Raw genomic sequence first — 22540 nt, 5'->3', positions numbered from 1 at the left:
ATTGAGAAAACTGAACTTGGTAATTTTCAGCAGAATAAAACAGGCTTTTGGAAAGATTAGTTCCTTTCATTTCTTTCAGCAGTTACCAAAACTAGTGACTGACTGATGAAAGAGCCTTATCTGGCAATGAGGAATTACTTGAATAAGCTGAGGTCCTAAGCAAGGTTACTAACAACTTGTAAATGCAAACCAGAAGCCATGATTTATATTTTAAAATTATGAATACACAGAGAAGTGGTAAACAAGGTCCTTTTTTGTGATTCAGAACTATAAAAATTCTGTTCTCTCCCTGCTTAGGATGATGAAATACCAAAATCTAATCCAAACTCCTGATAAATTTAAAGTATTACTTTTCATTTTGATTCACAGTGAACTGACCTCATAATCAGTTCTTTGGAGCTTGAAGCAAGAGTATTGTCAACATAAAGATACTTGCAAAATAAGCTACTAAATGAATAAAGTATAGAGTTACTGAAAGTAAGGGCAAAGAACTAGGAGATAATGTATTTCAGACTTCTGTAATCCTTTAAAAATGTTCAAGAAGTGGTAGCAGGAGATTTTCCACAGTGAAATATTCTTGGCATGGTAACAATACCCGCCATAACAATTTGCTTCAGTGCTCCAGCTTTCCCAGAACTCATGCTAAGTATCCAGCAGCAAGCTGCCAAAAAAATAGTGTATTTCACTGCATGGGTCAAGCTCTGGATATTGAACTGTAGTCTTTTCCATCCTGGGGAAAGCTGTTTTGGAAACCCTGACAGGAGAGAGCAGTGCCATGAGGTGCAGCCCTTACAGCTGCCATCGTGTCACTTCTTTACGCACATTTGACACAGCAGGCCAAAATGTGTCTGATTCTGAGCTTCTATAAGCACCTTTCCAATCCCTTTGCAGGCACTGATATTTCCTTCCACCTCTCTGCAAGTGTCTCACCCAGGAGGAAACATCACATGCTGGGAGAAGAAGCTGGAGCAGCTCCTTTGGGAGGGACTCACATCACGGTGTCCCATCCTCACGTTTGCACAAGGAGCTTCCCTGCAGCACAGAGCCCCAGGGATCCTGGACACAGGCACAGCACAGGGAATTCCCAGCACAGGGAACTGCCCTGGGAATATCAGGGTGGGTTCACAGGGAATACACCAGCAGGAAGGTTGCCCTGCTCTGAGCTGAGCAGCTTTTGGGATCTGCCACAGCTCCTGCCCACGAGCTGCTGCACACAGATTGCCCCCGGATGGGATCTGTTTGTGTGGCACTGCCAGTGCCAGCTGAGCAGCAATTACAGTCCTGTCCTGTCTGGTTTTATACTTCAGATATCCAACTGGTGCTTCTTCACATAAGCAGTCCAACCACACAGCAGCAAGTGACATGAAAATCATTCCTGTCTCCTTCTAAACATTCCTTCTTCTTCTAGCACATTATTGTCCCCCAAATACTTCCCACCTATTACCAACCTTTGCAAAAACACATTATTTCTAATGTAGGCAGAGCATGTTTAACTAGATTTTTTTCAGGAATTGTCCTGTTTTACTAATGGAAGCAAGTGGTTTATAAGCCATAAGCATCACAGATATTCATGATGAACTCAAGTGCAGGTTGCTGGCTTAGACCTTATGAGATGCTCAAGTGAATCTGACCATGAAGATTGGGCAATAAGTCTCTCAGGGAATTCAAATGAGCAAATGATTTGCCCAGCAAAGTATCAAATTAAGTATGAATTCTGAATTCCTAAGAGTGCAGATTGTTTGCACTCCAATGATCAGTTCTTTTATCACCAAACATATGTGCTAGCACCGGAGACATTTAGGAGTGCAGAATGGACCAGCAAACCATAACTAGTTTGTACTAGTTAAAAATAAAAAAAAAATGACACCATCTGTCTTTCTAAGAGTATCAGTTCCCAAAATTTCCAAACTAAAAATACCCTTGGTAATAACAGAAAATACTGTAAATGAAAAATTGTCTCCTTGTTTTGATGAACTCAAATAGGAAAAATAAATCCATTTGCTTAATTCAGGTCACAGATTGGAAAATTCCCTCATTTTTCAAATTCTGAAATTTTGCCTCAAGAACATCCCATCCATTTCCAGGATATCCAACTCTAATGAAAGAGATATTTGTCTTTTTCAGCAAATTACTTGAGAACTCTCCAAACACTCAAAATTAGCACTGCATGTACTAGAGCTTCACTTAAGGACAAATGCAGTTTTCTCAGAGAACAAATGAAATATTCAATTAAGGTTTTAAGACTGCTACTTTCTAAATCTTTAGAAGGATTTTGTTGTTCTTAGCATGGGACTGTATTTTGCTAATGGTAAAAAAACATTTAAACCATTGAAACTGGCATTTTGCATATAATTTAATTCAGAGTTTGATACTGGAAACCCTAAGCATTGCAATTTAGGACCTTGTAACCTCTGAACATAAAATATTCAGTGCAAAGTGTTGCCCACAACTGTCCTTAATATTGTTCTAATGTTATTAAAAGTGTTTTTTCTTCACCTTAAAATTAGTGGGTTTGCCACTCTTTTCTCTCCAGATGAAAAGGTAATTGTCTCTTCAAGTGGATAGACAGATAATCTTATCAACAGGAAAACAGTTATCAAGTAATTTCTACAAAATTCATTGAATTTAGGCTGTAAAATGCATGTCACGTTGCTCTTATGTCAAATTTATTGAATTCTTTAAATCACTTTCACTTCTGCTGGCTTAATGCATTCAGTTGTAAAAAAAAATAAATGTTTTTAAATCACTTTATTGGTGGGCCATTAATAAGGCAGCAACAATTGACATAATCACTTTAACTCCCTAAAAATGAAATTATCTACCAAAAGAGACTTGAAAAAAACCAAAAAATGCACATGGAAAGAGGTTTTTTTTTTTAAAGTGCCATAATTTATCATCAGCTATGCGAATCCTCAAATACTAAACCTGAGGGTAAGTTATGATATGAAATCCAAGCTTCAACTATTGCATTTTCCTCTGTGTGAAAATTTAATGGTCAGTTTATCTTTTGATTATGCAGTTGAGATTTTGGTGAGGAAGGATCCACATGTGCAGTCAAAACATTCTCTCACAAATATCCATGACTTATTAAAACCCTGACCTCCACATTTTTGTAACCACGATACAAAAATTGAGAAATACAGATGGGCTCTCCTTCGGTCTACTGCAGTCCTAGAAGTCAATAATGCTCCCCTAAATCTACAGTGGATTTCAGTTAGAATGGGCTAAAAAAAGCTTAAATTGTGAATCACAACACAAGTGTTCATTTCTTTATGTCTGTTCTTATCACTGTAGATGAAAAACCTCACTGTACGTTTAAATAGGAGTTCAAGATAACGTCCATAATAAATCACTCTCATTTTAAAAACAAACAGGAAAAAAGATATTTACCAACAGGATCTTTTTGATTCTGAAAGAGTATTTTGCTGTTGCTGCCATCCATGTTTGCCATGTTGATTGTGTTGCCATCCGTCCAGTAGAGCTTCCTGAAGAGGAGAATTTACATGTTTACAATATTGCTTTGTGCACACAGTGTTTCTAATGAGTCAGCAGTGAAAACATTCATCAGTTTAGGAGACAAAGTGCACAACTAATAAATAATAAATAAAATAATAGCAACATGATTTAATCAGCAGCTTTCTAAGGGAAGTATTCAGTTAAGATATTTTCAGTAAAATCTTCAAAATTCAAGCTTTTAAGTTTGAAAGAAAACAGAATGGCCAAACTTAAAATATAAATGAAGAGCCACCTTCTGATGAGTTTTACTGCAGTTTATTTATCACCTTACCCTTTTACTGGGTGAACTGCAAGACACTGGGGCTTGTCAATTCCATGGATGATTGAGGTTTTCAAGGAACCATCCAAATGTGCCACGTTAATTTGGGTTTCATCAAATTCTGAGCTAATCCAATATAAATTACGGGATATCCAATCCACTGCAAGACCTCTAATACTCTGAATATCTGCAAAAAGGGAAAGCAGTTTGTTTGATTTTCTTTCTGGATTGTTGTCAGTGTTTGGGATAAAAAAAAAATAAAATTATTCTACAGTTTGTTAACAATGCGGTGCAATATTCCATTCAGATGGATTTATTAACTAGTTGCCAAGAATTAATCATCTTTATTTTTCTTCCTGGGCCTGATACACTAACAATAAGAACATGAAAATCACACTGAATATTCACAGCATGAAACCCATTATCCCAAAAAATTAATCAGAGATGCTGAACTTCTGCATTGTATTTTTCTACTTCAGAAAGTGTTTATTGCTCAGTGGCATAGTAAAACAATGCTATGCTGAAATTTAAAAGCCTCCTCCCTTCTTCAGCTCCACAAAGGCTCAATGCAGAGGATCTGGATTAAATCCACTGGTCTAGAACATAGTTCTTTGGCTCATAAGTACTTGTGTCACTGGAGAAATTGACTGGTTTTACTTTTGAAGGTTTTGAAGACTTCAAGTTACTCCCCTGCCTTCCTTGATATGGCAAAACATCTGTCAGCCAAAGGGAAGCAGGGAAGGAATTTTTTATTTTGCTTTCTTGCTCTTCATAGCTTTTACTTTTCAAATTAAGTGGTTTTTTATAAGATACACAAGACTTTTCTCACTTTTACCCTTCTGATTCTCTTCCCCATGAAGGAGCAGCTGTGGGGGGGGCTGAGGGTTACAGCACCATTATTTCCTGAGGCAGCAAAACAGGAATATGATAAGACTGGTTTGGTAACTCGATGGCCTTCCTTAGCAAGGTATTTAAATAAATGTCAATCTGTGTTAAAATCTGCCTGAAATACTGGGTGTAAAGTCACTGCTCCATCTCTAGGTACCAACACACCCCTCTGCCCTGAGCTAATAGTGGTTGGCATCTTTGTGGAGAAGGGTGATTCAATGATTCATTATAGTTCATCATTTATACACATCTCCTGTCAGCTCAACATGGTAATTTGCCCTGACAGGATTATTGCCCTTGACAAGCTGACATGGAAGTGGCTGAGGACTGCTCTGCACGTCCATGAGGCTGAGCAGTGATTGGGCATTGGGAAGTTTGCCAACATCACAGAATGCAATGAAGGACACCAAACACACAGTCCTTGACCCATTTTAAATTGCTCCCCTGCCCTTCTGCTTTGGTTTTTTTTGGGTTTTTTTTTTTTTTGCTTGTAGGATAGAAAATAATAATTTTATACTCTTAAAAAGATTAAAGTATGACTTGGCATCTTTGTGACACTGGCATAAGACTTCACCCAACGAGAACCCCAGCAGGACGTGCTTACAAAGCTTCTTATGTTCTTATAAGAAGTATAAAAATATGACTGTAAGCAAATGGGACAGTTTACACATAATAAATAGTCTTTACAATGTCTTGATGTGCCAGAACATTGTAATTTTCCCAAACTTATTACACAAAAGTTATATCTGGAACAAAAAAAAAACCCAAAAAATCAAAACAAACCAAATCACAAAAAACTCCACCACAGAAGCTACCATAATAAAAGGAATATGAAAGAATAGTATATTTCCTTTGGTTTCATTAAGTTCCTTGACAAGTTCAGTGGTTTTTCTATAATAAACAACTTTTTTATTCTGCTACTTTCTGAAAAAAAGCAAGCAACAAGTCCCTCTGTTGGGCCCCTGAATACCTGATACAAAGATCTCCAGGAGGCATTCTAAGCCTTGTTCTCATTACTGGGACTGAAAAACATATCTGATTGTTAATAAAGTTGTCTCTGAAATAGCAGGGGGAAAGAAAAAGTAGCTATGCAAAATAAATGAATTCACAGTCTACAAAATGGGGAAATTGCCATATTTGTCCAAACATTTCCCAAATGTGCTAACGCAGAAGTAATTTCTTCTAAAGTGACACAAAGGGCAGAGCTTGAACTATTAATTTTCTGAAGTCCCCAAATAATCAAATAGTGTTTGTTTGTTCTCCAAGTCAGAAAATATCTGATCTTACCCAAGTGAGCTATGTCTTTTCCTCCCCACCAAACATTCACTTGACTGTTGGGGAACCAGAGCTAGCAAAATTAACTTTCATATAGTCAGTTTTTCCTACTTTCAAGCAGGTAGGTTCATTACAAAGTGGAACAACAAATGCTGCCAGAAAAGGAGCTGATAGTGGTTAGAAACAAAAACCAAATGTTACCAAGGACAAATAATGGTTTTCACTTCAGTACCAGGGCTACTGAAATAGGGTTGAAGCAATCAGATAGAGACTTTATAATCATTAAGTTTCTGTGCTTATGTACATATTCTCTACAGAAAAAACAACACATTACACCAGTATCACCAAAATTACCAGGCTGCCATGTTGTGGTTTCACCAATGGTCCCAAAGCTGAGAGATCTACATGGACCAGAAAGAGAAAATAACCCTGACAGAGCCAATTTCTTTGCTAGGTCAACACAGGTCAGCATTCCCCAGTGCAAAGCTATGTCAGGATACTGGGCTTCTCCTGCTTTTTATCTTTATTCTTTCTGCCTTCAAGAATTAGCTTCCTTTTCTTACTACACGTTTCAATCTTGTACAAAATCAATGCAAAATTACATCCCAATTTGTTTACACAAAATTGAATTATCAATCGATAAAGTGAACTAGTATCCTAAAGAAAATTCTGCTTGCTTATTGTTTAGATCAATTATCCAATACCAGGGCAAGCTACACATATCAACAACCTGCATGTTCCTATTTCAGCATGCTCATTTACCTAGAAGGAGTTATTTTTACTTCAATGCTGTGCTGTTTACCTCTTGAAATGATGGTTTCTAAGCCAGTCCCGTTGATGAAGGCGCGTTTGATGGTCTGTGTTTTCACATCAGTCCAGTACAAACGTTCCTCAACGGCATCAAAATCTATGACTGTCACATCATCAATGTCAGGAACAGTGAAGGCTGTGATGAAGTTGAAATATGGGTTCTCTATGTCCACCCCTCTTATTTCTGATCGCCTTGCATAAAGAAGAAACTTTTTTCTTTCTGTTAGAAAAAGGGAAAACGTCATTCCTCATCCTCTTCACAACATCTCTAACAGAAATCAAAGTCATTCATTTGAGAGCACTTTACAAATGTGCAGATGACATTTGTATATGTGATTAAACATCTCCAGAAAACCTGCAGCCTAGTGACACTTGAGAAATAATGTTACAGAGCATAAAAATCACAGAAAAAAATATAAGAATTCTGTATGTTGGACATTGTTACCACACCTCTAAATCATAATGGTCTCATGAGTGTGAAAGAAAAAAATGTTGAAAATGTTATTTTAAATATTTCACTCTCTTTAGTCCACTCAAGCAAATCCTTCTTCACCTGCACATTGTAAGAGATATTTATGTTTGGTATCTCAGGGTATCAGATTCACTATAAAAGGGAAGTTTTGCAAACAGCAAATGTGTGTGTGTGAAAAGCAAACAGCTGGAACAAAAAGGGCAAATTGGTTGTTTTAATTTACACCTCCACTAGTGAAAAAGGATGATAAATTAAAGGCAAAGCAGAGCTCTCTTTTTCATCTCAAAACTCTGAATGGTTGGAGCAAGCACCTCCAATTGAACAGTAAAAGGAACTTTTTTTTTTCCTGCAATATCCCTGACGTGCCAAAATATTATTTTCTTTTCTATTTCTTGAATGTTATTAATCAACAGTAAAAAGGATAATTTAGTGCAAGGTTTTATAGATAACACACACAATTATTTGACATTTCAAGGGCTTTCAGAGCTTAAAAGTGTGTTTTGCAGTTTTTTATAAAACTTCCCTGCAAGGATGCACTTCTAATATTTACTCTTTGTTTTTTAATCCTTGAAAATGAAACTAAGACAACTCCAGAGCAGGTAGAGATTTAAGGTATTAAGCATCTTTTTGTTATTCAGCTTACCTGACTCAGAATGTTGGGAGGATGCACGTTTCAGTATAAAGCTCTCTGTTTTGCAGAGATAAATTTTATGAACACATCACACACACCAGCAGCACAAAGGAACAGCTGTGGCAGCAAATATCAACTCACCACAGACCTCAACTATTAGAATAAGTCATTGATTCCCAAAAAGCAGCTTCTGCTTTAAAACACACCATGCAAAAGCACTGTACAAATTTTATTTTTAACATTAATTTGCCCATTGATTCTAAAATCAATGCAATTGCCAGGCTGTGGGAGGAAAACTTACCATAACATGTTTTTTTGTCTGAAGAGAGTTTCATCAGGTGTGGACAGGCACAGGCAGCACTTCTGTTGTGATTGATCAGACACATGTGAGAGCAGGGACCCCTGCCCTCGTTAGCAGCACAGGGGTTGGGGGCTAAAACAGAATCATTGAAAGACACAACATGTAAAAACACTTGTTGAAAAGCAGGGTTTGCCAAACAGCTGAGAGAGGGTAAAAATTCTGTCTGATGACAAACCCAGCCTAACTGATTAACTGTGCTCTAATAATTTCTTATAGGGTAATATTCAACTTATAGGCGAATATTCAACTCCAGTCCAAGAAAATATATATAGATATATAAAATCTATTCACCCCATAGCAATACCTTTAGATATATCTATATATCTATACATATTTTAGTTTTGCTTTTTAATACAGCCAAAGTTTATAATTATAATTTTAGGAAGCCACTGGATATCATTTTCCCACGGAGATATTAACTTTGCAGCGTTTTCATAAGATTTAAATCTTACACTCCTAATCAAAACACATGAGGTTAAAAAAATGTCAATATGATGTGGACCTGAAAAACAGATTTAATTGTGTGAAAGCAATAGTCAAAGCTTAGATTATGAGATGAACTATGGTAAATTCAATTTTCTTCTCAATTTGATTTCCTTACTAGAATATTAGTTGGAAATCTAACACAGAAAGAGAATCTGAAAGGAAAAAAAACCCAAAAAACCCAAAAAAACCAACAAAAACACAGCAAAGTATTTCTCAAAGAAAACCTCTCATAGGTGCAGGTTTTCACAAGTTGCTTCCTATAGCTCACTGAATAAGATGTACTAAAATTGCTTTAAAGAGCAGGAAGAAAGCTGACCAGAGAGGAGCCCCTTAGTCTTACAAAACCTGAAAATGTTTCTTATCATCTTCATTCCTTTTTCTAAACCCCAAAGGTCCAGAGCACTGCTGAACAGACATTTCAAGCATATACAGAAAGTAATGTTGAGTCTTCCTTTGGTAAGAAAAAAAATACTTTGAAAATTAACATTGATGAAAAGGGAAGTGGGATTGACTGACTCAAAGACAAACTTATAATTACCAAAACCAATTAGCATAGAATATATTCCTCTAACATTGTGCTAGGCTGCAGTACAAGTAATTAGATAACCATAGCAATCTAATGTATGAATTTCCTTAAAAAATAAATTTAGCTCAAATTCAAGCACTACAATTTAAAGACAAATTCAAGCACTACAATTTAAAGCACTACAATTTAAAGACACTACAATTTAAAGCTTCATTGAATCATTTTTTTACCACCAGTGAATACTTCCTTAAATTATCCAGCAGTTCCTGAATCCTTTAACTGTCTACCTTGTACTGTGGGAAGGAAAAAACTTTCAAAATCTTGGAAAAACATGTTAATTACAATTGTAGCCATCATTCTATTAAAACAAAACAAACAAAAAACTAAAACCAAACAAACAAAATTAAAAAAAAAAACCTAAACAAAAAAGAACCACAAACCAGGCTTTTACTGTTTTCTATAAAATCATCCCATTTGCCCCTTTTGAGCACTGGAGGCCACTGAGCCTTTCCCAGGACCTAAAAATGAGGAATGTTTATTTAACACCACTTTTCTTGCATCAATAGGAAGACGGATAAAATCTGGGTGATCTCCTGCAATAAATTCACAACTTCATGTGGAAGACAAAAAAAGTGTGAAGTTGAAGAAAAGACCCTGAAGTTAACAAGGCTCAGGGACCCTTTCCAATTATTAATAAACTATTAGTAAAGAGAAGTCATCTATCCCTATGAAGTGTACATCAGGAACAAAACACAACTCAGAGTTTTGAAAATATTGTGAAGGAGATCACACAATCATTTATGTTGTAAAGGGATATCAGGAAACCAGCTAGAGATTTAACCTCCTGCAATTTTTTGGGCATTTTTTCCACAGGTGCTGCAAAACTGTAAAAATCTGGTCCTGAGTTTTGCTTTCATTTATTTACCAATACAGAGCAGTAGTTTCTGTGGAATTTGAACCTCTCTGTATGCATACAACCATGTGACAAGGATTTACTCAGAGCCTAAGAATAATTAATCCCTGTATTGTCTTTCCATGCAAGTAGTGCTTTATGGAATTTAAAAAGAAGAACAGACAGAAGAAAAAAAATAAAAGGCATATTGGTTAATGATTATTTTAAAGAGAATGTTGTAGTTCAAGTGTGCTCCAAGCATCCACCAAGGAGCCAGTGCAATTTGTGTCCTGTTCACATCACAACTCCCTCCATATTGCACAGAACATAAAATTGGTGGCAAAAGAAATGTTATAAAGCAGATGTGTTTGTTTCCACTTGAGTGCACAACTCTAGGAGCAAAGTACCATGTTCTAAACGTTACTTCTAGCAACACATATTTATAGATTCCTTTCATATTCATACTGCTTTCATGCAATAACAGCTTAGCCTGCTCTTTATTTCCTAATAAAAACTAATTCTCCTGGGGGCACACTCTTATTGCTCTGACTCTCAAAAATTTGGCTTTTTTTATTTTCTTGTGCTCATTCTAACACTTCTATTTCTATTGTGAATAACCTCATAGGCATTTGTTACTCACCTTTCCAGAGCCAGTTATGATTTCACAGACTGCCACCATACAGAAGCCTGTCTATAAATGGTATTTCCAGCAACATCAGCCGACCTGTCCCCACTGCAAAACCTGTCCCATACCCTTGATCAGCCTGTCAGGCTTCCTTGATGTGCTGTATATGGTCTGTATACAGTATTCCAGCTGTAGGAGTGATATGGATTTATACAGCATCACAGTTTACTACCTGTGCTGCTTTATTCCTTTCCTAATCATTTCCACCAATCTATTTTCCTTTTGATCACAGCAAGCCACAGATCTGGCATTTTCCCTGACTGCACAGCCTTTTTCATTATTTGATTGATTCCCAGTGCTGATTGCTTGTCAATCTGTTTGTCTCACAGCGCTGTGCACAGGTGTACCCATGCCAGCGTTGTCACTTTGCTTCTTGACTGCTCTCTAAAACTTCATTTAAGCTAAATGCTTCTTTTTCTTGACCAGTAACCCTTAGGAACAACCCCCTCAAACATTGCATCACCAGCTGACAAATGAAAACTCTCTCTGACAGCCTCTCAATATGCATTTCCTACGGCCAGCTCATCCCCTGCATTAACTTCGTGCTGAGTTTGTCCCTTCGTGGCGCCGGATTTCAGCGAGACAAAGTTTGATCTTACCCTTTAACAGCGCACAGAATGTTTGGATCCTGCCTAAACCTTCAAATACCTGCACTACAGCCACACCAAAAGGATTGCTGGCAATTGATTCCCACTCATAATTAAAACCAGTTACAGATCAAATCCTCTGCTCGCTGTCAATACCTCCAATAAAATTGCTTTTCCTAAGGCCAAAGTACTCAGCCAAGTTTAATCTTTATACTACCTGATTATATCTGGTTATTTTAACACCAATCTTTGAAATTGAAGATTAGGACTGATCAGATGTGTAAGTTCTAAAGTAAATATTTATTTCCACTAATCACTCTGTTTCATTTTTTAATCATTCATTTTAAAAATTAGTCAGTTGAAAAATTTACACATTCACCACAAAACTAAATAAACAGGAATACTCTTAGAACAAAGCACATTCTTAAAAAAATCTCAGAAAAACATATAGTAATATATATAATAAATATATTATAAATATAAGTAAAATAATAAATATTTCATATTATTTTTAATACATATACCAAACTTTCTGCTCGTTTTGAAGTAAAAAGAACATATAAAAGGTTGAGATAAGATCTCAAAGTAATAAAAGTTTTTAGTTCTTCTCATCTTTAGCTACATTTTTGTAAGAGTTTAATATTTTAAACAGCTGGCAATCTGGGCCTCAGTAGAATATTGTAACAAAACAGTGCTATGAATTAAATGTTCTTTATTTTATTAATTACAAAAGAGCCCAGTGGCACCAATATACTATATTTCTTATTGTACTGTTTGTCCTGATTTCTAAATAAAAATTTAATCTGCAGAAAGAAAAATAATGTCATAGCCATGTTTGGTTTTTAATTTTAATTCAAATTAGTACCTTGGAGAGATGAAAAAAAAAAAAAAAAAGGGGGAAGTGTGAGAAATTTACAGCTTTGTGTTTTCAAGCTGTGATCCTTCCAACACTCTCTATTTACCCCTCTTACCACCATCTTCAGTAGTGCTCTGCTACAACTTCTTGTGAATAAAATAGACCTTGTTCTTTGCAGCAGGTGGATTTTTAAACAAACAATGATAGTTGAAAAAAAAATTAAAATCTTCCTAGAAACCCTGTGTTTGCCATCTCACCAGCACTCCTGACACACAGCTTTGATTCTGGGGAGACAAATGGGGCTCAAGCTCACATTCCTGAGAATTTTCTGCATTAGGGGAGAAGCTTCCCCCATCCCTGTGTTTTTCTGAGAGCTAAACTTATCACCCATACAAATATCTCACTTTAACTTTGCTGCCTTAAATTAGCATCTCTCCTAGATTGACTCAAATAACATGGCTTCAGGCTAGGAGAGTTTATTTAGCTCCCCTCTACTTCATTTCAATCAAAATAACTTCCTTGATGTATATATTAAAAGCTAATAAACTTTCACCCAGGTAGATGACCCAGATGGAGATGAAAATGCAAAATGTTCATCCTGCAGTGCTCTACTCATACAATTTGCAGTGTAAATCTACTCCTAATTTTATTTTAAGATTCTAACCTGCACACTGTCTTGTTCATTTATTGCAAAATAGCTACAAATTCAAAGGAAAATTTAACAACTAATCAGGCAGTATCATCATTTCTTCAGCTCAAATAAAAAGATACTGCAGTTTTGAAGAAAAAAAATTGCTCCTGCTGGAAGACAGTAATTTGGAGCAAACCCAGAATGCCAAACATAAATCAGAATCTGGTGCTTTCTACATCATAAAATAAAAGCTGCAATTACACAACTTGATCCTTGAACTTCTCGATTTTGGCAAAAAAAAAAAAAAAACAACTGAAGACTTTTCTACAGCTTTTATTTGCCTGGAGGCCAAGATATCTGTGACTGTGGAATACTGCCTGATGTCTCCCTAGGCTACAGAATCCCTCTGAAGATGCTGTCTGGCCCCAGTCCAAACACAAAGGAGTTGTTCTTTTTCTGAGAGCAAGAAAAGGCAAATAGCAACTCTCCTGCTACTTTAGAGACATCAAATATGCAGCACTGTTCCTCAAATCCCAAAGTTATGAGCGAATAAATGAAAAGAAAAATTGCCAAAATAAAGAAATTAAAAGAAAATTGCTAAAAGATTCCAAACAAACAAAAGCACCCAAAAAGCTGAAACAAAAGAGAAAAAAAAAGGAAAAAAAACTTATTTGAAAGGTGTATGCAGAGCTGCATGTTTACTCCACTCCTATTTTAACTGCCTGAGCACACATATTTTCTTCAGCAGAAGTCAGACAGCTTTCAAGAACCCTGCCCCAAAAAGTAAATTCTGAAGAATAAAGGGAAATAAATCCCTTATTTCAGAAAGTGATGAAGTCCAAGAGACTTGACATCCACTGAAAACCTGTAACATATATCTTCAATATACATCCATTTTTATTTTAAAATAAAAGCATCAGAAAAATGAGTCCTGACAGTTTATGTCCCATATTGAGAGGCCACAGTTTTCACCATGCTTGGAAACACTGCCCAACAGTGATGTCCATTCCTTACTTTTCCTTTCTTCCATGTGAGAACATTCCTCACATCCTTTGCCTTCTACTGTGCAGTAGAATTTTCCTTGCTGGTACTCATTTACATTAGAGCTTTAACCATCATTTTCTATGCATAACCAATGCAGAATTGGGCTCCAATACATTTACACAGCTATCCAAAATTGTCAGGATTTGAAGTTTTCAAATCAAGATTGCTCACAACCTACTAACATAAAAGTCTAAGTTCCTTGATGAGAGCTACAAACCCTGGTTGAGGAGAAAAACAAAATATAATTTCTCAGTATTAAAAAGTAGAAAAACAACATGTATTCATGAGATAAATTCTAAAATAATATTGTACTAAGATTAACTTCTTGCCAGGAAAGTTGAAATTTATCCAGAGAACATGGAAGATTCTTTAACTAATTGGTGGTCATCCTCCAGTGGTATTTTTCACTTTCCAATATTTCTCTATAAAATATTCACTGTATTTTTTGTATCTCACAACAAAAATTCATACTGTTTTTTTTCAGCATTGCTATCTTGCCCATTACATCCTAACCTATACAAATATATATTTGCAGCAAATAAAAACTTCTGCCACATGGGTTGTGCGCTTTTGACTTCATCTAGTGCTGAACACAACAGTTCAAGACAAAACAATACACAAATATTTATATATAAAAAGAACACGGATTTCCCCCCTCAGAGAGGAATAATTAATTATTCTATTAATAATCCAGATATTTATATAGAAAAAGAATACTTATTTCCCCCTCAGTAATAAATTACTCTATAAATATTCACCTTGTGGCTGGCGGCTTGGATGATAAATCTGGAGATCAAATGGCTGAGCACTTGTTTTTTGTATTACACTGACATTTTGGCCAGTCCATTTATTGGCTTTGGCGAGGGTATTGGTCCTCCAATCTGTCCAATAAACTTCACTCCCATACAAAGAAACAGCAAAAGGGTGAGAAAGATATTCGTGACCCCGAATAATCTCTATCATGCTGGTTCCATCATACAATGCAGAATAAATGGCATCCGATCTACAAGACAACCCCAAATTTAAGATTATGTAAAAATGAAATAAAAATCACACAACCATTATGACATTGGGCAAAATGTGTAAAAAACTTACTTTGTAAGAGTGGCAAGACCAAAGACTTTTTGTAGTGCAATCATTAACTTTATAATCTCTAAAGTTCATATTATTAATTTAGCTAGACATACAAAATACTTGTTTGTATAACACTTTACTTTGCCTCAATGGTGTGAGAAACACAACAGAAAATTCAGTTTTCTTTCTGATGATCTTTAAAAAATAATGAACTAACTTGGGCCTTGCATGGATGAGTGTCAAGGAGGACACATGGAAAAGCACAGGGTGATCCCAGAGCTGGCAGGAAAGTTAAATCAATGTACATTTTGTTCATGTGCCTGCCCAGGGCTCTTGATGTCCATATTGTCCATAACTACATTCCACTCTCCATCCAATGAGCATTTCTGAGTGACAATAAGGATGCTGTGAGCACTTTACCTGGCATCTGTCCACACTATTCTTTTTTCAAAGTGATCCACGGTGAGGCCATTGGGCCAGGCTCCAGTGTCCATGTCCTTGTAGATGATTTTCCTCTCTGCTCCACTCATGGAAGCAGACTCAATGCGAGGGAAATTTGCATCCCAGTCTGTCCAAAACAGAATTCTGGTGAGAGGAAAAGGAAAAGAAAGGGGGATAGAAGAAAATATTAAAGCATGAAGAAAAAATCTGAAATGGTTTATGAGGCAACAGTTGGAAAAAAGGTTGAACCATTTACATACTTGAAATGAAAGGATTAAACAGAGATCGATTTGGGTCTCTATATAAATTCCTTAGGGTAACATGGAGGTAATATTTCATTATTAGTTAGAGCTATCATGAAAATAAAGAACTTTAAAAAAAAGAACTAGGGGTTTAGTAGCATTCCCTTTTCCATGTCCATGTACACAGTGGCAGCTTGCCTTGTCTTTCCTCTGTAATTAGAAACCCAGCTCATTAAGAGAAATTATAATGAGAGCCTTTGAAAGCAATCCAAGGATAAGAAGGAGGGGGAGGGGAGAATGGGAAGAAAGGTGATTTAAGGTAGCAGGGATCAAGGAACAGGCTAAACAAGAGATTTTCAGCTGCTCTTAAGAGTGTTTTAATTAAGACCCCTGGATTTTGTTATGTCACTAATGAATTTTATACAGATTTGACTTGCTAAGAAAACTTCAAAGACAGGTATTATTGTTGTCTCTCTAAGTTTTGTACCATCTCTAATGTTCTTCTAATAAGGAGAACTTTCATTGTTATAACCAAAGAAGTGTCTTGTTAATTAACAGAAGCAGCATCACCAAGAAGACAGAAATAAACTCTAACTATTCTTAGATTACTGAATTTCCAACAACGCACAGTCTTGTTAAAGGAAAATTATACTTTTGATAGGAAAGCTTGTGGTTAGTTGTAAAGAGCTAATTGCAAAGAGCCAAACTGCAACAAAACTTCTGACAAGTTTGTGTATTTCCCACTGAAAGACCTTCAACCTTAGCAGCCAGGGAGGTTCACAGGGGATGTGTTTATCTACAGATGTTTATTTTGCACACATCTGTATGGGTGGGGACTGAGAACACCTGCTCAGCCCCACTGCAGGCTGATAAATCCTGAGATACAGGATTTGTGCACTCCTAACACAACCCTTTTCCTTGAATCAACAGTGTATATTCATATTTATTTGTGAAAGGATGAGGAGCTATTCCTGTCTGTGTTTAAAGATTTTTTTTTTCTTTCCTGACTTCTAAAATAATGTAGCATCAATTGCTTCTGGCTCTTCAAAAGGCAGATTAAGCCTTCAGTTTCAAGAAGAGTGGTGATTTGATTTTTTTTTTCCCTCCCAACCATTTAATTTGATCAACTTCTCTGCCAATTTTTCTGCCAACAGGATGCCTCTTTTTAAAGATCTTTACAGATAAGCGATGCACTCTGTAAATAAGCTTTTTAACAGCTCAGTTGAGAAGGCAAAAGCCTTAATCATTAAGGCATGTACATCCTAATTCACAATTTAGATCCCAGAATTTGGGACCTTTATCAATCTTTATTTTTTTATTCACAGCTTTGCTTCTGAGAGAAATATTCAGTGAAGACACATGACAAACCACAGCAAATTCCTATATCATGACTTTGAAAACAGGTCAGTTATGTTATTTTTGGCCACATTTAATTTATGGCTGGTGGCTGGGCGATTTTGTTGTGGTTTTCTGAATGTTTTTGTTTGTTTGGGGTATTTTCCCCCCTCTCTGAAAGAGCAATAATTTTATGAAGAAGATGGAGCTATTGAATATACATAATATTCTGATATATAGCATAACCCTAATGAATAGGTAGAAAAAATACTGACAGGAGCTGGCAAGCATTATCTCCACTTTAGAGATGAAAACCAAACAGAAAAGGTGGCATTCATCTCACTCAGTCATTAGGCTTCCAGTAGCATCTAAGTTGTATTTTTATAGTTCCACCAAAATAAAAAAAACAACAAGAAAAAACCAACCAAACCCAAAACAAACAAAACAACAAAAAACTCACAAAATTACCCCCCTGAAAAAATGGACTCCAAGTGTGAAGAATCACCTAAATCTGTCCATGAATCACACAAATGTTAGACCAAACATTCCAGTTATCATCCACATTGAAAAAAAAGAAATGAAACAACAACATGGCAAGATAAGCAATTTGTCAACAAAAAGATTCCTGTAACTCCTGATTTACCATTTTTAAATCCTTTTCACTTAGAAAAAACACATTAATAATGGATTTTTTATTATTCAAAAAAGACTTTCAAGAGCTATTAGAAACTATAACTCACAGCAAAAAAAGGAAATGAAACAAATATCACATTGAAACATCGTTACAATACTTTGCAACAAGGGAAAATAATGTTTTTATAATTTATAATTACCCATATCTGGGATCCAAAGCAATAGCTCTTGGGTGCTCCATAGCTCCAGCTATTAACGTTGTCCTCAAAGTGCCATCGAGTTTTGCTACTTCAATTTGGTCCAGGTTGCTGTCTATCCAGTAAATGTTTCCTGCTATCCAATCCACAGTCAGACCTTCAGGAGTGGCCAGGCCATGCTGCACCACAACCTCAATGGCACTAACACCTTACAGAAAAAGGAAAAAATAAGAAAGAAAGAAAAAAAAAAAAGAGAGGAAAAGAAAGAGACTCGTAAAGAACTGATATAGAGACTGGTAGAATGAACATGGACATACAAGCTTTTCAGATGTTCTTGGAGTAATTTCTGGATTATTTGGGGTTTGCCTTTTAAATGGAAGCACTGGAACATGCACTTTAACAAAGAACATTTTGTAGAAACTCTTTTGTATATATTATGAGATTACATTGAGTTATAGGCCATCAGTATGTCACCAGAGCAAAGAAAAAGTCTTTCTGGATGCTATAAAATATTGAAGCAGAATCTTTCACCTAGTGAGAGGAGCTAATTCATCAGACATCTGATAAATTCTTATACTTTTTTAATAAGGTGAAGATAAACTGCAAAAAAAAAAAAAAAAAAAAGAAAAAAAGAAATAAAGAAATAAATCAACATTGCACTCATTGGACCAGGAAGAAACACCAATTCTTTGCATTTGCCATTTTCTCCCCCTTACAGCATACTGCAAAAGGAAACTTTGATAACAAAAGTCTTTTTCTGCCTGGAAATGAAGTACAACCCTGATCCAGCCCTTGTGAAAGGCAGGATGCCATCACAAATTCTGTTTCTGAGAATGGCAGCTCAGTTCTGACTGACCAGGTCTCACACCCTGTGACTGCAGGTGCTCTAACTGTTAAGGAAATAGATTCAATCCATACCTCCAGTATCAGAGAGCTTCCCTCTGTAAATTTTATCCTCCACCACATCTGTCCAGTACAGTAAACTCTGACTGAAGTGAAAATCCAGGGCTATTGTGTTTCTTAAACCAGGAACTAAGAGACTGTAGTCACGCTTGTGAAGATCAATTTTTCTGATCTCATGTCGAATAGAAAAAATTATGAAAGCCTCAAATGGATCTGGAAGACGAAGATTAAACATTTCAAAGGAATAATAAAAAAAGATATTGCTACAAATTGATATAAATGACAAGTAGAAGGTGAAAAACAGAATACTTTATCAGGAGAAAGAGATGATTAAAACAATTCATCTTCTGATAAGGAGTCTTTCAATTACTTTTTCAGTCCAACAGACTTCTTAATTCTCCCTTCTAGCATTATCTTTGATCCCAACTAGAGATATTAGACATTAAATTTGGGAATATCAGACTCAACTGTTGAACTGTATTTTGTAGTTCTAGCATTATGAGACCATAATTAGAGCTTTAAAAAGTCACATTATCAAACATAAAATCTGCTGCTCAAAAGGTTCAGAAAAATGAAACCATTAAAACATACATTGTTTCAAAAGCCAATCAGCTGACACCATTTACTAATACATAAAGCACCTTTTGAATATACAGTGTACCTTGTGTTTTCAATTGAAGGCCATAAAAACCCCTCATGCCAAACTAGCAACCAAGAAAATGAACATTTGATGTCATCACAAATCCAGCTACCAATTACTTTCTCCTTCCATTGTTAATGAATTATTGCTACGTGATTTGTGCCAGTGAGTTGATATCAAAGTGCATAAAAATATCTGTAAACATGATCAGCATTGGTCAACCATACTATGAAATTGATTTTATCTTTTATTATAGTTTTACATAGATCAGGAAATGTTTTTTCAAGCAAGGAGCTGTGTTAATAAAACAAACAAGAAAGACAAAAAATTGGATTCTATAAACTGTTGAATCAATTCAGTATATCCACTTTGATAATGATATTTTTTTCCCAGCAAGCCTTTTTGGTGGGGAAATAGTTGTTCCCCCCAAAACACTCTGAGTTCCTTCTCCTAGAGTGAAACACAGATTATTCTGGAAGGCTTGCTTTCCATACAATTTAACTTAATTTAACTTAATTTAACTTAATTTAATTCTCAGCAATTAACAACACAATGGGAGAAAAAAGAAATAATAAATCTGTGCTATGTTAGACTGTTTTATTTTCATTCAAAGCAGAGGAAATACAGTTGGAGATAAATAACCAACAGTGCAATTTATCTTTATGAGAAGGATTGAAGTTCAATGGGATCTTGACAGGATTGACAATTGAAATAAACACAACAAAACCCTAAGCTTGGCTGACAACAGCCTGCAAGGCTGCACCCTCCTCTGAGCACAGCTCCTGAAGAGGAGTGTGAATCAGTACAGAAACACAAGTGGAAATGAGCAGCTGTTCCAGGAGGTCTAGAAATCATGGCCTGCAAGGGAAGAATGAACAATCTGGAACTGCTTAGTCTAAAAAAAATGGAATTAGAAGATGAGTGGGAGCACGTAAAATTCCCTTAAGACATAAAAGGCTTATGAATTGAAAACAGGAAAAATCCTGTTTTCTGTATAAATAACAAGTAGGGCAAGGATTAAAGGCTTAAACTGGACCAGGAAGACTCAGAAAGCCCAGAAAAACAAAAGTCTTCAGGAGAGTGAGTCAACAAAACATTTCACCCCTGGGAAACTTGGAGTTTAGCACTGAAGGTGTCCTGAAGGTCTTGGAAAGCAGATCAACAGCAGCAGTATTAGCTGGGCTTTGATCTTCCTTCCAACCTGATCATTCAATGGCTCTATAAAACCAGCCACATTACAGGGAATTGGGACTTTCAGGCTCAATCAAATAAATTTTAAAAAAATAAATATGCTTCCATTACCCAATAAACTCAAAATTTGATGTTATCTTCCTGATCAATCTTCTAGAAATTGAGAGCAAATACTTTTTGTTCTGCAAATTGATTAAAATAATTTCTTTAAGGTCTCAAATCAATACGATGGTTATTGATCACATTCTTTAAAACTTTCAGGAAAATTAACTGCTATCAATTTGTTGAGAAAAATCATACATTTCTGCACTCCATGATTTCATAAATACCTCAATTTTTTTTTACCACAAAGATTAGGATCCGAAATATATGAGGCAAAAAAAGTATGAACTACATGAAAAACTGTAAAAGAAAAATCTCTGCTAGAAGGAAACTGCCCACAAAATGCCATCAAAAAAGACTCTATAAAGAATAATGCCTCACATTTTTCACTGGGTTAAGTTTAAAATTCTTTCTTAGGAAAAATTCCAGTTGAACCTGATTGTTTGATTGAAGCTCACCATAACAACAACAGCACAGCAAGCAATCTACACTGTGCTTTTATGAAAATTACCTCAAAGAAAAACATAACTTGATAAAGATTCTGAAAAGAAACTTTAATTAAAAGCTTGACTAAGCTCAGAGAGGATTGAACTATTCCCCTCTCCATATTAGCATTGAAAGGTATCTGGAAATTATAACAAAATTGAGTTTCAAATCAGCTAAGACAGATCAAAAAGACAGACACATCATCATCTATTTATATATACATATACATATATATATATATATATATATGAAGTGATATAACAGTTTCCAGTGCTTAAGAAAGACTGATAATCAATTTTAAACTAAGTGTTTCTGAGCTCATCTAACATTTATTATACCAAAGTCTGAAAGGTTGAATGTAAACATGAAATTTAAATATCTTTTAAGATCAGTTGTTTTCCTTCTGAATGCTTATTATCATTTAAAAGAGCAAGTGCAATATATCAGCACAACCTATTTTGAAATGTGTTTTAAGAGAAACCAGGAACCCGAGTATGAAAACATATAATTTGTATTGACTTTCCATCTGAATAATGGAGCTCTGTAACACACTCTTACTTCAATCAATACAAATTTAAATCTAAAGGAAACATTTAAAGTTTGGGAAGTCAGTAATGTCACAATGCCAGAACAGCAACAAGCAAAGGAGATGAAAACAAGAGGCATGGAAAGTGCTGAAACTCTGGAGGAGAAAAAAGACAACATTTAAAACCCTCAAGAAATGAAGACAACAGAAGTAGAAATGAGATGCAACAGAGGAAACTAAGAAGGGCTTGGGAAAAGAAACTGGAAAGAGAAGAACTGCTCAATTCAAGCATTTTAGTTCTATATATTTATTATTCTGTAACTCATTATATTTCACTGGCAATTCATTAGGTTCCCTGACAAGCCCACTTTTTGATACTGAAATGCAATCAGGAAAAAAAGATAGAATCACATAGTTCTTGCATTTTCAACACTCATATTCCCCCTCTAATGGACTCACAAATAAATGTTTTTACCATATTCTGAAAGCATGTTGCATACTAACTTCACATGTTATTGCTGTGTACTTGTGAAATGTTTCTTATACATAGGAAAATGCTATTTCAGATAGAGGAAAAAAAAAGGTAAAGGGCAATGCTCTCATTTTCTTCTCAGTAATTTATTTTTTCTTCTGGAAAACAGATTACAAGTTGCTGTTCTAATAGAATACACACCTGGTTCAAGGCATCTTAAATCACCATGGCTATTCTAAGAATTACTTCACAACAACTGAAATTGTTGAAATAGCACTTTGGCATTTGGGGGACAGCTTGTCTTCATAAGGTCACTTTGAACTTTATTTCTAATAGTATAATATAAAAGTGTTTTCTTCATTCTAAGTTCATTCAAGAG

General features: G+C 35.6%; 1 protein-coding gene across 1 annotated transcript in view; it reads right to left on the bottom strand.

Annotated features, from left to right (window-relative positions):
• LRP1B (LDL receptor related protein 1B) overlaps nucleotides 1-22540 on the bottom strand; it is a gene marked incomplete at both ends in the record, with an annotated part of 618484 nt that overhangs the window by 157395 nt on the left and 438549 nt on the right. Inside the window, 8 exons of the mRNA XM_084209463.1 lie at nucleotides 3391-3485; nucleotides 3788-3962; nucleotides 6741-6968; nucleotides 8153-8284; nucleotides 14678-14922; nucleotides 15414-15578; nucleotides 17845-18049; nucleotides 18760-18957. Of these exons, the coding sequence (XP_084065589.1) occupies nucleotides 3391-3485; nucleotides 3788-3962; nucleotides 6741-6968; nucleotides 8153-8284; nucleotides 14678-14922; nucleotides 15414-15578; nucleotides 17845-18049; nucleotides 18760-18957 (1443 nt within the window). The remainder of the gene's footprint in view (nucleotides 1-3390; nucleotides 3486-3787; nucleotides 3963-6740; nucleotides 6969-8152; nucleotides 8285-14677; nucleotides 14923-15413; nucleotides 15579-17844; nucleotides 18050-18759; nucleotides 18958-22540) is intronic.

This window comes from Fringilla coelebs (assembly GCF_963513975.1).
Source record: "Fringilla coelebs genome assembly, chromosome: 7".
In the NCBI taxonomy this organism is placed as follows: Eukaryota; Metazoa; Chordata; class Aves; order Passeriformes; family Fringillidae; genus Fringilla; species Fringilla coelebs.
Note: the sequence above shows the minus strand (reverse complement) of the source record. Positions and strands in the feature narration are given on the sequence as shown.